Below are 12,740 nucleotides of genomic sequence, written 5' to 3'. Positions count from 1 at the left end.
ATTCCACTTACTTTGGCTGTGAGGGCGTGGACAAGGTGCGCTGTGACGTCATCAGGGGCTGGTCGCCCGTGTGTGAAGCTCCCAGACACGGTCGCGCAGCCATTCAAGCACCGCGTGTTGCCACAAATATATTTTCAAATATTTTTCCTATGCATTTCCAATGCGGTTTTATTTGTTTCTTTTATCGTATATGATGCATATTTGTGACCTTTACAATATGTATACAGTAGAATGTTCATAATTTTCCATGAAACTGTGATACATGTGTCAGTAATGTGTCCACAATAAATGTTTATTGTCACAATATTACGTGGTAAAAATGCACTAATATTACAATATGTAGTTTCACATACTATTTACACAGTAACACACTGTATTACACACTCAGTACTTTGGAGGTGCGTAATAGTCAACGAAGTAGTCCATGGTACACAGCGCAACTTTGCTCTCCTTGCACCAGCTACAGATAGATTTTTGTTTCCTGTTTCATCGTTCTGTGTGCTTGCAAATAATGCACTCGCGTGCATCCTTGGCTTTAGTACTTGTAGGTGGTATGTAGCCAAGCTTGTAAAGCATAAGGTAGTATTGAAACGATTATAGGAAAAGCTCAATTTGTAAGGTAGTCTTGAAAAAATCGCTTTGTAAGGTCCCACACAGGAAGAGATTCAGCTAGCCTCAAAGAGTGTCCATCAGTCAGGAAGAGATTCAGCTATCCTCAAAGAGTGTCCATCAGTCAGGAAAAGATTCAGGTATTCTTAAAAATATCAATGAACACCACCATGGAAGCCGCTAACACTGTTCATCTATGCTACTTGTATCAGATGCATCATCACTGAACGCAGAAAACGATTCATCTATGTATCATCTATATACATTAGAGATGGCAAGGGTGGGGCTCAGAGCTACACCTGGATACGCTCGCTGTATCATCCTCATAGGTGCTGTATCACAGGCATCCGACCGTTGTGTTAAGCCCTTATTGCGCCTAGCTTCACCAATGTTATGACCCTTATGTTCTTCAAACAATAGGGTCTGAATTGCACTGACTGAGTACAGTCTTTCAACACCGTGTGGGACAGGTGTTTGAGAGCCAGAGGCATGTGTGCTACAAATGGTTGCTCACGCACTACTAACCCAGCCAGCAGCCCTTGTCTTTCATATTCGTTATAGCAAAAGGTTCGTTCAGTGTTTGTTGGGTAGGCTGCTCCATTATGACAATCTTTCTTTGTTTCAAATGTGTTCCATTTGTTTTGTATTTATCACTTACGTCTCAATAATGGAGCAGCCTACCCGACAAACACTGAACGAACCTTTATGACATTTGTCCATTTTTCAAATTGTTTCAACAGTTCTTTTATTTTCGTTTTTTTTTTTTTTTTTTTTTTTTTAAGAAACATGGAGCAGTCGACCTGTAGACCACCGAACGAACATTTTTGACATTTGTACTGGTTTTCAAAATTCTTCATATTTTTTATTATTTACGTTTTTTGTATGTAAGAAACATGGAGCAGCCTACCTGCCGACCACCGAACGAACCTTTTGCTATAAGACAAATGAAAAATAAATATTGAACACATTTGAAGAAAGGAAAATGTCATAATGGTTTATTCAGTGTATGTAAGGTAGGCTTCTCCATTATTGAGACGTAAATGACAAATAAAAAACAAATGGAACACATTTGAAACAAAGAAAGATTGTTATAATGGAGCAGCCTACCTGCCGAACACCGAACGAACTTTTTTGACATTTGTTGTATATCAGATATTTCATTTCTTTTTTCCTACAAAAACGTCAATGCTTTGCAACATCTCAGCAGTCACCCTTTTATATCCCAGCATCATTAGCATCTTTAAACAAGAACAACATAATTTATGTGCATCGTCGGAGGCGTCTAAGAATGTGCAAGCAGCAGCGCGACCCCACCATGTGGTGTTGACGTTACTCAAACCAGCGTTCGTCATACGGGACGATTTGACGCCGATCGGGCCGTTCGTTACCCAAAATATTCGTCTTTTGGGGCAATCGTTTTGCGAGGTACCACTGTATATATATATATATATATATATATATATATATATATATATATATATATATATATATATATATATATATATATATGTATATATATATATGTATATATATATATATATATATATATATATATATATATATATATATATATATATATATATATATATATATATCTATATATATATCTATATATATATCTATATATATATCTATATATATCTATATCTATATATATATATATATATATATATATATATATATATATATCTATCTATATTATATATTATATATATATATATATATATATATATATATATATATATATATATATATATATATATATATATATATATATATAAAATTGCAGCATTGCGTTGGCGGCAAATTGGCAGCGGCTTCGGGAGGGGGCGCGCTGCGGTTTTGATTATATGCATATACTGCTGTAGGGAATTTCATTGCGAATACATTGATACCAAAATGAAAGGCCTAGGACCAGAATTGAGGTAACAAAGTTGAAAACAGTATACCCATTTTTTTAGCGCTCACTAAGATTACGCTCCATCACTTTCTCTGTTTGTTGTGGGTGGTACGTCTCGCTTTTGGACTTTATATTTGCATATAATCCTGTAGGGAATTCTATTGCGAACACAATATTACCAAAATGAAAGACCTAGGACGAGAATTGAGATGTCCAAAGTGAAGAGAGTGTACACATTTTATTGCTCTTGCACGGTTCTGGGTAATACGCTCTTACTTTTTCACTTTCTCGCTGGGCTATTGGGCTTTATATGCATTTAGTCTTGTAGAGAATTCTATTGCAAACACATTGATACCAAATTGAAAAACCTAGGACAAAAAATGAGATGACAAAGTGGAAAAGGTAATACACTTTTCAGTATTACTACGCTTTCTAATATAATGAGAGGAGCCTTGGGGTGGTGCAGTGCTCTCTTTCTGGGCCACTTTCATCTTGTCGGCGGATGGAGTGCGCTGCATTTTTTTACTTTATATGCATATACTCTTGTTGGGAATTCTATTGCGAACACAATGATGCCAAAATGAAAGCCCTAGGACGGGAATTGAGGTGACAAAAGTGAAAAGAGTGCACACATTTTATCGTTCTTGCGTGTTCCCGGGTAACACACACGCACTTTCTCTGTTTGTTGTGGATGGTAAGCCAGGCTTTTGGACTTTACATGCCTTTAGTCCTGTAGAGAATTCTATTGTAAACACAATGATACCAAATTGAAAAACCTTGGACGAGAATTGAGGTGACAAAGTTTAAATGAGTATACACTTTTCAGAATTACCACGTGCTCCCATGAAACGCTGAGGCCAACCCGGGGTAGTGCAGGTCTCGCGAGCGCGGTGCAATAAAGTGTTAAGAAAATTTTAGTCAGTGTGTCTGGTGGGTGACTTGGAGATGGGTCCAGTGACCTGGAGAGCCGTCATTCAACATCTGAGGCTGGTTATTGCAGGGGATAAGGTATTGTGGACTTGAGTATTCATGTTCAATCAGTGGTTCAGTCTGTTGCCTCTCAGGGATGTTATTTGAGTAGGATAAATTTCAATTTGTTATAAATAAACTTGTTTTTTTAAACTTTATAAAATATATAAAGCTAATATTGAATTAGTAGTATTTATTTAATCCCTTTTATTGCGGCTGAGTTGTTTTGTAAGTGGTGTTTAATGTGCGGTATTGGAAGTCACTATGTTCTAAATAAGTAAAGAGAAGATTTATATAATTAATCCCCAAGCATTATTACCAAGATTCTTACGCCCTCCGAGTCCATGATTATTGATTTCTGTCCTTCCTGGGAGATCAGTAATCCAGACACATTCAGGTTTCAGGAAGGTGGTGGCAGTGTAAGTTTAAGTATTATTCATTATTTAAAATCAATAACCCTTCATTTTGTTGCTTCCCCCATTTAATATATCAGTTTGATATTAGCTGGGAGTTCAGTGAGGAGTCACAGTGATCTTGCAAGCAGTGTTGAGCTGGGGTGTTAAGTGAATAAGGGGTGTAGCAAGGTGGTGGTTATTACAGCACCACATCTTCTCAGCTTCCTCATCAAATCCCCCCCCCCCCCCTTCCCCACACCAGACCCTCCCAGAAATATTCCCCGCCCCACCAAACGCATGTCAACGGGTAGTAATGTTTCAGATTCTCGGCTACCTTCCTACCAGATGGTGGTCTTTGAGGCAGACTGCCCTGACTGACTGACTTGACTGTGACTTAACCATGACTGCTGCAGACTGGGTGTGACTGTGACTAGCTCAGACTATATGCTGCATAACAGCAGCAGTGAAATCTGTGAAGGGAAAATTTAACTGTTGGCCTAGCGATTGCAAGGTTGTCACAACAAATACAATAGTCGCCTACAGTTAATGCGTACCGGATACTCTATGTAAGATTCACCAAAGTACATGAAAAATTTGCCAAAGTGTACAGAATAAACTTGAAAATTAATACCTGCGTAGAGCCTTTTTCGTGTGATCTTTAGCGTTCTTGCCTCCAATTTTCACTATCTTGTCGGTCTGAATGGAAATAAAGAAAAGCCAATTTAAAAAAATGCAGAATAAAACTAACCAATAAATTATCAGATCATGTAATATTTGTTTAGATACTAAGTTAACACAAATTATGCACTTAATTAGATTTATTTAACAATATAACGTTCAACTGTTTTAATTCTTTCTATTTTTACAATGATATTTTCATTATCAGTGGTGTTTCTCACTTTCATATTTAGACAGCCTTCAGCCCAGAGACACTAGAGGAGCAATCTGTCAAAAGTTCCAAGAACTTTTGACTGATCTTTACAAAAAGTGGCAGCAGGGAAGATGCTCTTAATTATAGACCTGTAATGTTGACAAGCTGGTAGTCAAAATATTGACAAAAATAATTAAAACCAAATAGGTAAAACACAAGGAGAAAAATTATATAACAGTCAGTCTGGTTTTCGATCTGGAAGATCGGGTGAAACAATTCAACATCATTTCTTTGACAGAGCCAAAGAGATTTTTACAGGAAAGAGATGGTTGTGATGATTGCATTAATCTTGCTAGCATTGGAAAACCAGCGTTGAATGTAATGAAACGCCAGTTTTTGGGTGAGCCCCAGAGGCTCCCTGAAGCTATCTAACTGATATGGTGCCATATTAATTGGGGTCATCAGTCACAGAGTTCTTGTTACCTACCAGGGACCAGAACCAGAACCTGGCCACCTCAGAGGCACAGAGAGCAATGGCCTATAAACACTACATTTAAAGAATGTCATATTTTGCCATCTACCTTCGGCACCCCGAAAGGTAGGCGAATCAAAATAGACCACTCTTTGGTTGAAATTTTTGACCTACGTCCTCAAACCAGCAAAAGAAAGAAAACAAAAAACAAAGAAGTTTTCTGTGGGGAGCCACAGGTTTCTAAGGATGTCTAATCTGATGTGCTTATGAATTGCGGGGCGCTTCTTTATTCCAAAAAGCAGAATAGACCATCATAAAGCTCCTACCAAGGATAAGCACTTCCAACACCACAGCGTATGGCTGTGTGGTGGTGATGGAAGTCAACTTCCAACACCACCACACAGCCATACCCAAGGTTTTGGGAACCTGGAATGGGGCTTAAGTGGAGTGCCTAATGCCCTCACCACTCGCACTTTCACAAGCAGTGTCTTGAACCACTGAATGCTTGGTAGGAGCTTTATGATGGTGTATTCATCACCATTCATTCATTACCTCAACTCCACTAAGAACAGCTGTGTAGTTTATATTTTGGGCAAGAGAATTGCTAAACAGCATGCAAAACAGGTATTTATGGATGTGATGTTTTGTGTTGCCGCATCAGGCCACCAGATCGGTGCACCTGGAGGTGGCACACCAAAACAGTGCTCTGGTTTTGTTGTCATTCACTCATTGCAAATGGTTGACAGGTGGATGAAAGTTTAACATTCCTTTCAAATTTATAGGAACATTTTTCATTTAGATTATGAATGTTTCTTAACCCCTTAACTGCGTTGCCTCCAAATGTGACACCCCCGCAGTGCGCAGGAAATAAATTCTCTGGAAAAAATTCTTTTTTCTTTTCAAAGTGTCAAAAACCCTTCCCTCAGTATGGGTATGTAAAAAAAAAGTCGAAATTGTACTTACTTTGGCTGCTATGGGGTCCGGAAGTTGGGGCGTGACGTCATCATTCCCCGTGCGCCCGTGCCGTAAGCTCTCGGGGGCGGTGGGGCGGTCGGGGTGGGGCACGCGAGTTGCCGCGAATATATTTTCGTTCATTTTTTGCGCACCTTTCCAAATACATTTTCATTGTTTTAATGTGCCAATCCAATGTATAATGAACACGTACACTATAATATCTCAGTACAACATCCGTACTGTCCGTAGACACTGTGTTACGTGCATGAAACTGGTGTACACATATGCAGCACATATTTACTATGTATCATGCTAATTTGTGTATATATACAATCTATTTACACACTATACACTGTCACACACTATATACATTCACCATCAACACATTCAGAACACCGCGAGTGAGAGCTGCCACACCCAGCCAGCCCTCCCTCACTTCTCCAACATTGTATTTGCCAACTTTGCCCCTCCCATCATACAGTTATTCACACCAATGTTTCATGTTCATTTATGTATATTTACAACATATGTACTCACTATACACTGTCACACACTATATACATTTACCATCAACACATTCAGAACACCGCGTAGCAGCTGCTTTGTATGGGCCAATATCAGCTGCCCCGTATGGGCCAATAGCAGCTGCCTCGTATGGGCCAATAGCAGCTGCCCCGTATGGGCCAATAGCAGCTGCCCCGTATGGGCCAATAGCAGCTGCCCCGTATGGGCCAATAGCAGCTGCCTCGTATGGGCCAATAGCAGCTGCCCCGTATGGGCCAATAGCAGCTGCCTCGTATGGGCCAATATCAGCTGCCTCGTATGGGCCAATAGCAGCTGCCTCATATGGGCCAATAGCAGCTGCCCCGTATGGGCCAATAGCAGCTGCCCCGTATGGGCCAATAGCAGCTGCCCCGTATGGGCCAATAGCAGCTGCCCCGTATGGGCCAATAGCAGCTGCCTCGTATGGGCCAATATCAGCTGCCTCGTATGGGCCAATATCAGCTGCCTCATATGGGCCAATAGCAGCTGCCTCATATGGGCCAATAGCAGCTGCCCCGTATGGGCCAATAGCAGCTGCCTTGTATGGGCCAATAGCAGCTGCCTCGTATGGGACAATATCAGCTGCCTCGTATGGGCCAATAGCAGCTGCCTCATATGGGCCAATAGCAGCTGCCCCATATGGGCCAATATCAGCTGCCTCGTATGGGCCAATAGCAACTGCCTCGTATGGGCCAATAGCAGCTGCCTCGTATGGGCCAATAGCAGCTGCCGCATATGGGCCAATAGGAGCTGCTTCGTATGGGCCAATAGGAGCTGCTTCGTATGGGCCAATAGGAGCTGCTTCATATGGGCCAATAGGAGCATTTGGCCATGAACATGTAGCGAGTAGATTATCCCAATAATATACTCGCTCCAAATGCATTGTTAATATTCCTGTCAACCTTTGGAGATGAATGAGGTGAGGCGTTGCCCGAGCATATAAGCAGCAGAATAGCAAACATTAACTAGTCTACTTTCAAGTGTGGTCTAGAGCAGACACTTGCGAGATACTGTACCGACACTCAGTGTGCTCAACTCACACCAAAGTATCACCTGTGTACTTCTGTATATTCGACCAAATATATATATAGTATCTTAGTGTCTGTGTTTATTTGTCACCATACTTTACGTATGGTAACAATAGAACCGTTACAAACACATTCAGAACACCTCAAGTGAGAGCAGCCACACCCAGCCTGTCTCCCTCACTCCAACATCTTACTCGCCAACACTGCTCCTCCCACCATACTGTTATAGTTCTTATTACACATGTTCTATATACCTATCTACATGTTTTATTTACCAGAACTATGGAAGTAAGCCGGTATTGTGTCCAAACAGTACAGTGGCCACCATACACTGTATGAAAAATCACACAGCAGACGACGCTACGATTACGTCACCTCCCTCACCAAAATAGCTCCTCTCAACATTCTCCTGTTGCTGTTCTTACACTATATACACACACTATATATACCCATGTACATATGTGTTGCCCATAGCGAACCACTAAGCTAGTATGGTGAGCAAAACAAGAGTGGCAGCCACACACACACACAATGAGGCTACCTCAATTCTCGCCCACCCTCCCTCATCAAAATTCCTCCTTCCACAATACTACGCACAATGCTAATTATAACCACAATCCTACTATTATCACAATCCTGGTCACTAATTCCTGTAAATGAATAATTGACCACACATTTATTTTGAAAAGGAACCTAAAAAATCATTTGAAGATTCCTAGATGAACGAAATAATGCTGTGACTAGCGCTGTGAACATCGTGAACAGCATTGAATCACCGATATTTGAACATTGTACCCAGTCATTATCACACTCAGGCTCTATTATAACACTATCATAGCTAAATAATACAAGTTATATATATATATTTTGACATTATTAGGCGATGCTGTGGTCAGATGCTGAACAGCAGTGCTGTGCGCTCATGCTGCGTGCGCCAGCCTTGGTTGCTCACACACTACTGAGGCTCCCACACCCAGGAATGTGAACCACAATTTTTTTTAAAGATGGCGTCTGTTTACAAGAGCCCTGAGGAAGCTGATGTGAACCCCATGTAGCCGCGGGAGTTTTGAATGGAACGTGAAAAATACAAATACCCGGAGGCGCGTTGCGCAAACCAGATGTAAGCCTGCAGGCGCGTTGCGCAGTTTAAGGGTTAAAGGTAATACAGTCATTAAATCATGTATGACAAATATCAGGCATGGGGTTATGTTACGAACCTTAGTCCTGGCTTTGTTGCTGTTGACGCTTCCCTTTCACAGTACATACTCAAATGTTCTAAACTTTCTAACAAATGTGACCTAACATAAGCCTACCCTTTCTTTATTTCTCTCTCTCTCTCTTTTACTCTCTCTTTTGTTCCCATTTACCCCTTTCGTACCCTTTATTACCCCTATCTTTCGCCTTGCTTTTACCTTCCTTTAAGATTTCCTCCTCCTCACCTCTTTCTTGCCTTACTTATGCCCGTGCCTTTCTTGTCTCTTCACAATCAACTAGATAATGGTCCAGGATGGACTGAAACGTCGTCATCTCTTCAATTTCTAGTGTGTGGTTTGGTCAACATTCTTCAGCCATGTTATTGTGACTCATCATCTGCAATCATTAACATGTTTTATTGTTTCCTGTTTATTAATTAAACAAATACAGGCATACCTCAGAATAAGTTTAATCCGTTCCTGGAGACGCCTCGCCTTCCGAAAACTCGCATTCCGAAGTTAATTTCCCCATAAGAAATAAAGGGAAATGAATTAATCCGTTCCTGACTACCCCAAAAACCCCACATCAAACTAAATTTTTATACCTAATTTACCTAATTCATCTAAATAAACCTACAAAACTATGTTCCAGTTATTACTTACCTTACTGTCGAGTGCTGTAGGCGTATGGAAGATGGTGAGGAGGGGGGAGGAGGAGAGGAGTTACTGTTTGGAAGGGGAGTCCCCTTCCATAATCACATCAGGCAGTGAGGACCTTTCTGGTGTGCTCTCCCTGGGACGTTTAACCTGAGTGCCACTAGGTCCTGGTTGAGGCTCACTGCTCGATTTCCTCACCACAAATTTGTCCATGGAAGCTTGCTTTTCCCTTCTTCGCAAGCTCTCTCTGTAGTAAGGCATCACATTGTCATTGAAAAGATTAAGACAACGGCCTACTACAGCTTTGTCTGGGTGAGTATGTTCAATAGTTGTTTGAATCTCTTCCCACATCTGACACACCTTAATTACTGCAGAAGGGACATTCGCTGGTGCTGTTGGTGCTGCTGCCACCTCCTCCTCCACTGCAGAATCATTCGCTGCTGTGTTGGCTTGCTGTTCCTGTTGAAGGGCTAGGAGTTCTTCGGTGGTCAGTTCTTCGTTGTGTTCTTCCACCAACTCCTCCACATCATCACCATCCAATTCCAAGCCCATTTGCTGGCCTAGACTAACAATTTCCTTAACAATAGGCGCATCATTTATAGGCTCAAACCCCTCAAAGTCTAGTTCTCTCACACCTTCAGGCCACAATTTTCTCCAGCCAGAGATCAGGGTTCTTTGAGTCACTTCTTGCCAGGCTTTGTCAACGAGTTTTAAAGCACTAAAAATGTTAAAATGCTCTCTCCATAACTCTTTGAGGGTGAGGTTTGTGGCTTCAGTCACTTCAAAACATTTCCGGAAAAGTGCCCTTTCATACAGTTTCTTAAAATTCGCTATGATTTTCTGGTCCATAGGCTGAATTAGAGGAGTGGTGTTAGGAGGAAGGAATTTAACTGTGAGGAATTTATTGTATTGAGGCATCAAATCATCTTTCAAGCCTGGAGGATGAGCAGGAGCATTGTCAAGGAGAAGCACGGCTTTGAGTGGCAATTGTTTCTCCTGTAGATATTTTTCTATGGCAGGGCACAGCACTTCATTCACCCACTCCGAAAAAATAAGCCTAGTGACCCATGCTTTTTTATTAGACTTCCACATCACAGACAAACGGGTTTTCTGCACATTATACTGTTTGAAAACCCTTGGATTTTCAGAATGATACACTAGCAAGGGTTTAATTTTCAAATCGCCACTCGCATTTGAACACAGCACAAGCGTAAACCTATCTTTCATAGGCTTGTGTCCAGGCAAGGATTTTTCCTCCTTGGTAATGTATGTCCTCTTAGGCATTCTTTTCCAAAACAGTCCTGTTTCGTCACAATTAAACACTTGTTGCGGTAGGTATTCCCCAGTCTCTGCAAACTCTTTAAATTCGTCAATAAATCGTCCAGCGGCTGGTTTGTCTGAGCTGGCTGCCTCCCCATGCCTTGTAACACTATGGATACCACTTCTCTTTCTAAATTTTTCAAACCAGCCCCTGCTTGCCTTAAACTCTTTCTTATCTGCATCACTCGTTGCAGGGGTCTTCTTTAGAAGGTCTTCGTGCAACACCCTGGCTTTCTCACAAATAATGGCCTCCGAAACACTATCACCCCTCAACTCCTTGTCGTGTATCCAAATTAATAACAACTTTTCCACTTCTTCAAGTATTTGTGGTCTTTGTGTCGTTAATGTTCTTACTCCTTTTGCCACATTAGCACTCATAATCTTATTTTTCTTCTTAAGTATAGTGCATATTGTTGATGTCGCTTTCTTGTACTGCCTACAAAGATCAACAACACGTGTACCGTTCTCATGCTTCCGAATGATCTCTTGTTTCTCCTCTATTGTCATCCTCACATGAGCTTTCTGGCCTTTATCCTTACCACTGGCTTTCTTGGGACTCATGGTGAGATATATAATAACAAATTGTATAGACAAATCACCAAAAATCCAACAAAACACTGAAAATCCATGACAAGAATTGATGTGGGGGTAGTCACTGAGCGCGAGACAATGGTGAACTGAGGGGCAGCGGGGCAGAGGGGCGACGATCGCCGAACGACCACGCGCTAGGTCGGCTGTACGCGTATCAACAAACTCGCGTTCAAACTCGCCTCCCGAAGTAACCATCGCCTTCCGAGACAAATTTTTGGAGTAAATACACCTCGCCTTCCGAAAATCTCGCATACAGGGACAATCGCATTCCGAGGTACCACTGTACATTTTTACTCATGAATTATGGACAGTTGAACTACATGATCTAAAGCAGAGAGTGTATGGGATGTAGGGGGATGGGAAGGTCTGCCAGTAGTGGGGAGGGATGGGCGTAATCCAATAAGTCAATCACACTCAAGCCCGTTAGCCAGATTTGTTTCTTAAATTCTGGATGTACATCATCATCATATATTTTTGGTTACAGATTTTGTTTAGTAATATCATTAAGATAATAAAAAGTTATACAAATACTTCATGAATGCTTTATTGTATTAGACGGAAATTCTCCAGGCAATCTCTGGCTGGCAATCTACTGAGGGAGGGACGTATTAAGTGAAGGTGAGAGGAAGAGCAGCAGTGAGGGTGGGAGGGAGAGCAGCAGTGAGGGTGGGAGGAAAAGCAGCAGTGAGGGTGGGAGGAAAAGCAGCAGTGAGGGTGGGAGGAAAAGCAGCAGTGAGGGTGGGAGGAAAAGCAGGAGTGAGTGGGAGAGAGAACAGCAGTGAGGGTGGGTATTGCCTCAAAAGAAAAGGTAGAGTTCACCAGAAAAGTTGGAAAGAAGGGGGCCCACTGATCAGACCCAGAAGCTCTGGCTGGAGGAACTGGCTTAAATGCCTCCGAATGCCTCCCACACCGGATGGGACGACACACCAACTAAACCCTATCCCGACACTGAAACCCCTCAGACACTTTGTTACCAGAAGCAGGGGAGGAACAAGATGAACAACAGTAGGAAAAGAACAAGGGAATGTGGACAAAACCAGAGTCGAGGCAACTAACACCCCCATTTCCAACTCCCTATAACCGAAACAGGGCAGCCTCGGGGCATCTGGGTGAGCAACCAACCTAGCACGCTGCAGCAACCTAAAATGCACATGCAATGTCGAAGCTGCCTGCACCCGAATATCAAGATCAGTAGATTGGGCGAACTGGAGTACAAACCAAGGACATCACTCACAGGA

At 41.8% G+C, this 12,740-nt stretch overlaps 1 protein-coding gene across 5 annotated transcripts in view; it reads right to left on the bottom strand.

Moving 5' to 3' along the window:
- The window catches only part of LOC123767961 (uncharacterized), a 301,614-nt gene that overhangs the window by 51,200 nt on the left and 237,674 nt on the right, over window positions 1-12,740 (bottom strand). For 4 of the 5 annotated variants that reach the window (XR_011223182.1, XM_069306507.1, XM_069306506.1 and 1 more), the window contains one exon: window positions 4,505-4,569. The exons of the other annotated variant lie outside the window; for it this stretch is intronic. Coding sequence is in view for 3 of the 4 variants with exons in the window: in XM_069306507.1 (XP_069162608.1) it covers window positions 4,505-4,569 (65 nt within the window). In the remaining variant the exon portion in view is untranslated. The remainder of the gene's footprint in view (window positions 1-4,504; window positions 4,570-12,740) is intronic. 5 annotated transcript variants of the gene reach the window in all.

This window comes from Procambarus clarkii, chromosome 58, assembly GCF_040958095.1.
Source record: "Procambarus clarkii isolate CNS0578487 chromosome 58, FALCON_Pclarkii_2.0, whole genome shotgun sequence".
NCBI lineage: Eukaryota > Metazoa > Arthropoda > Malacostraca > Decapoda > Cambaridae > Procambarus > Procambarus clarkii.
The sequence above is the reverse complement of the archived record's forward strand: the minus strand, read 5'-3'. Positions and strand labels throughout refer to the sequence as shown.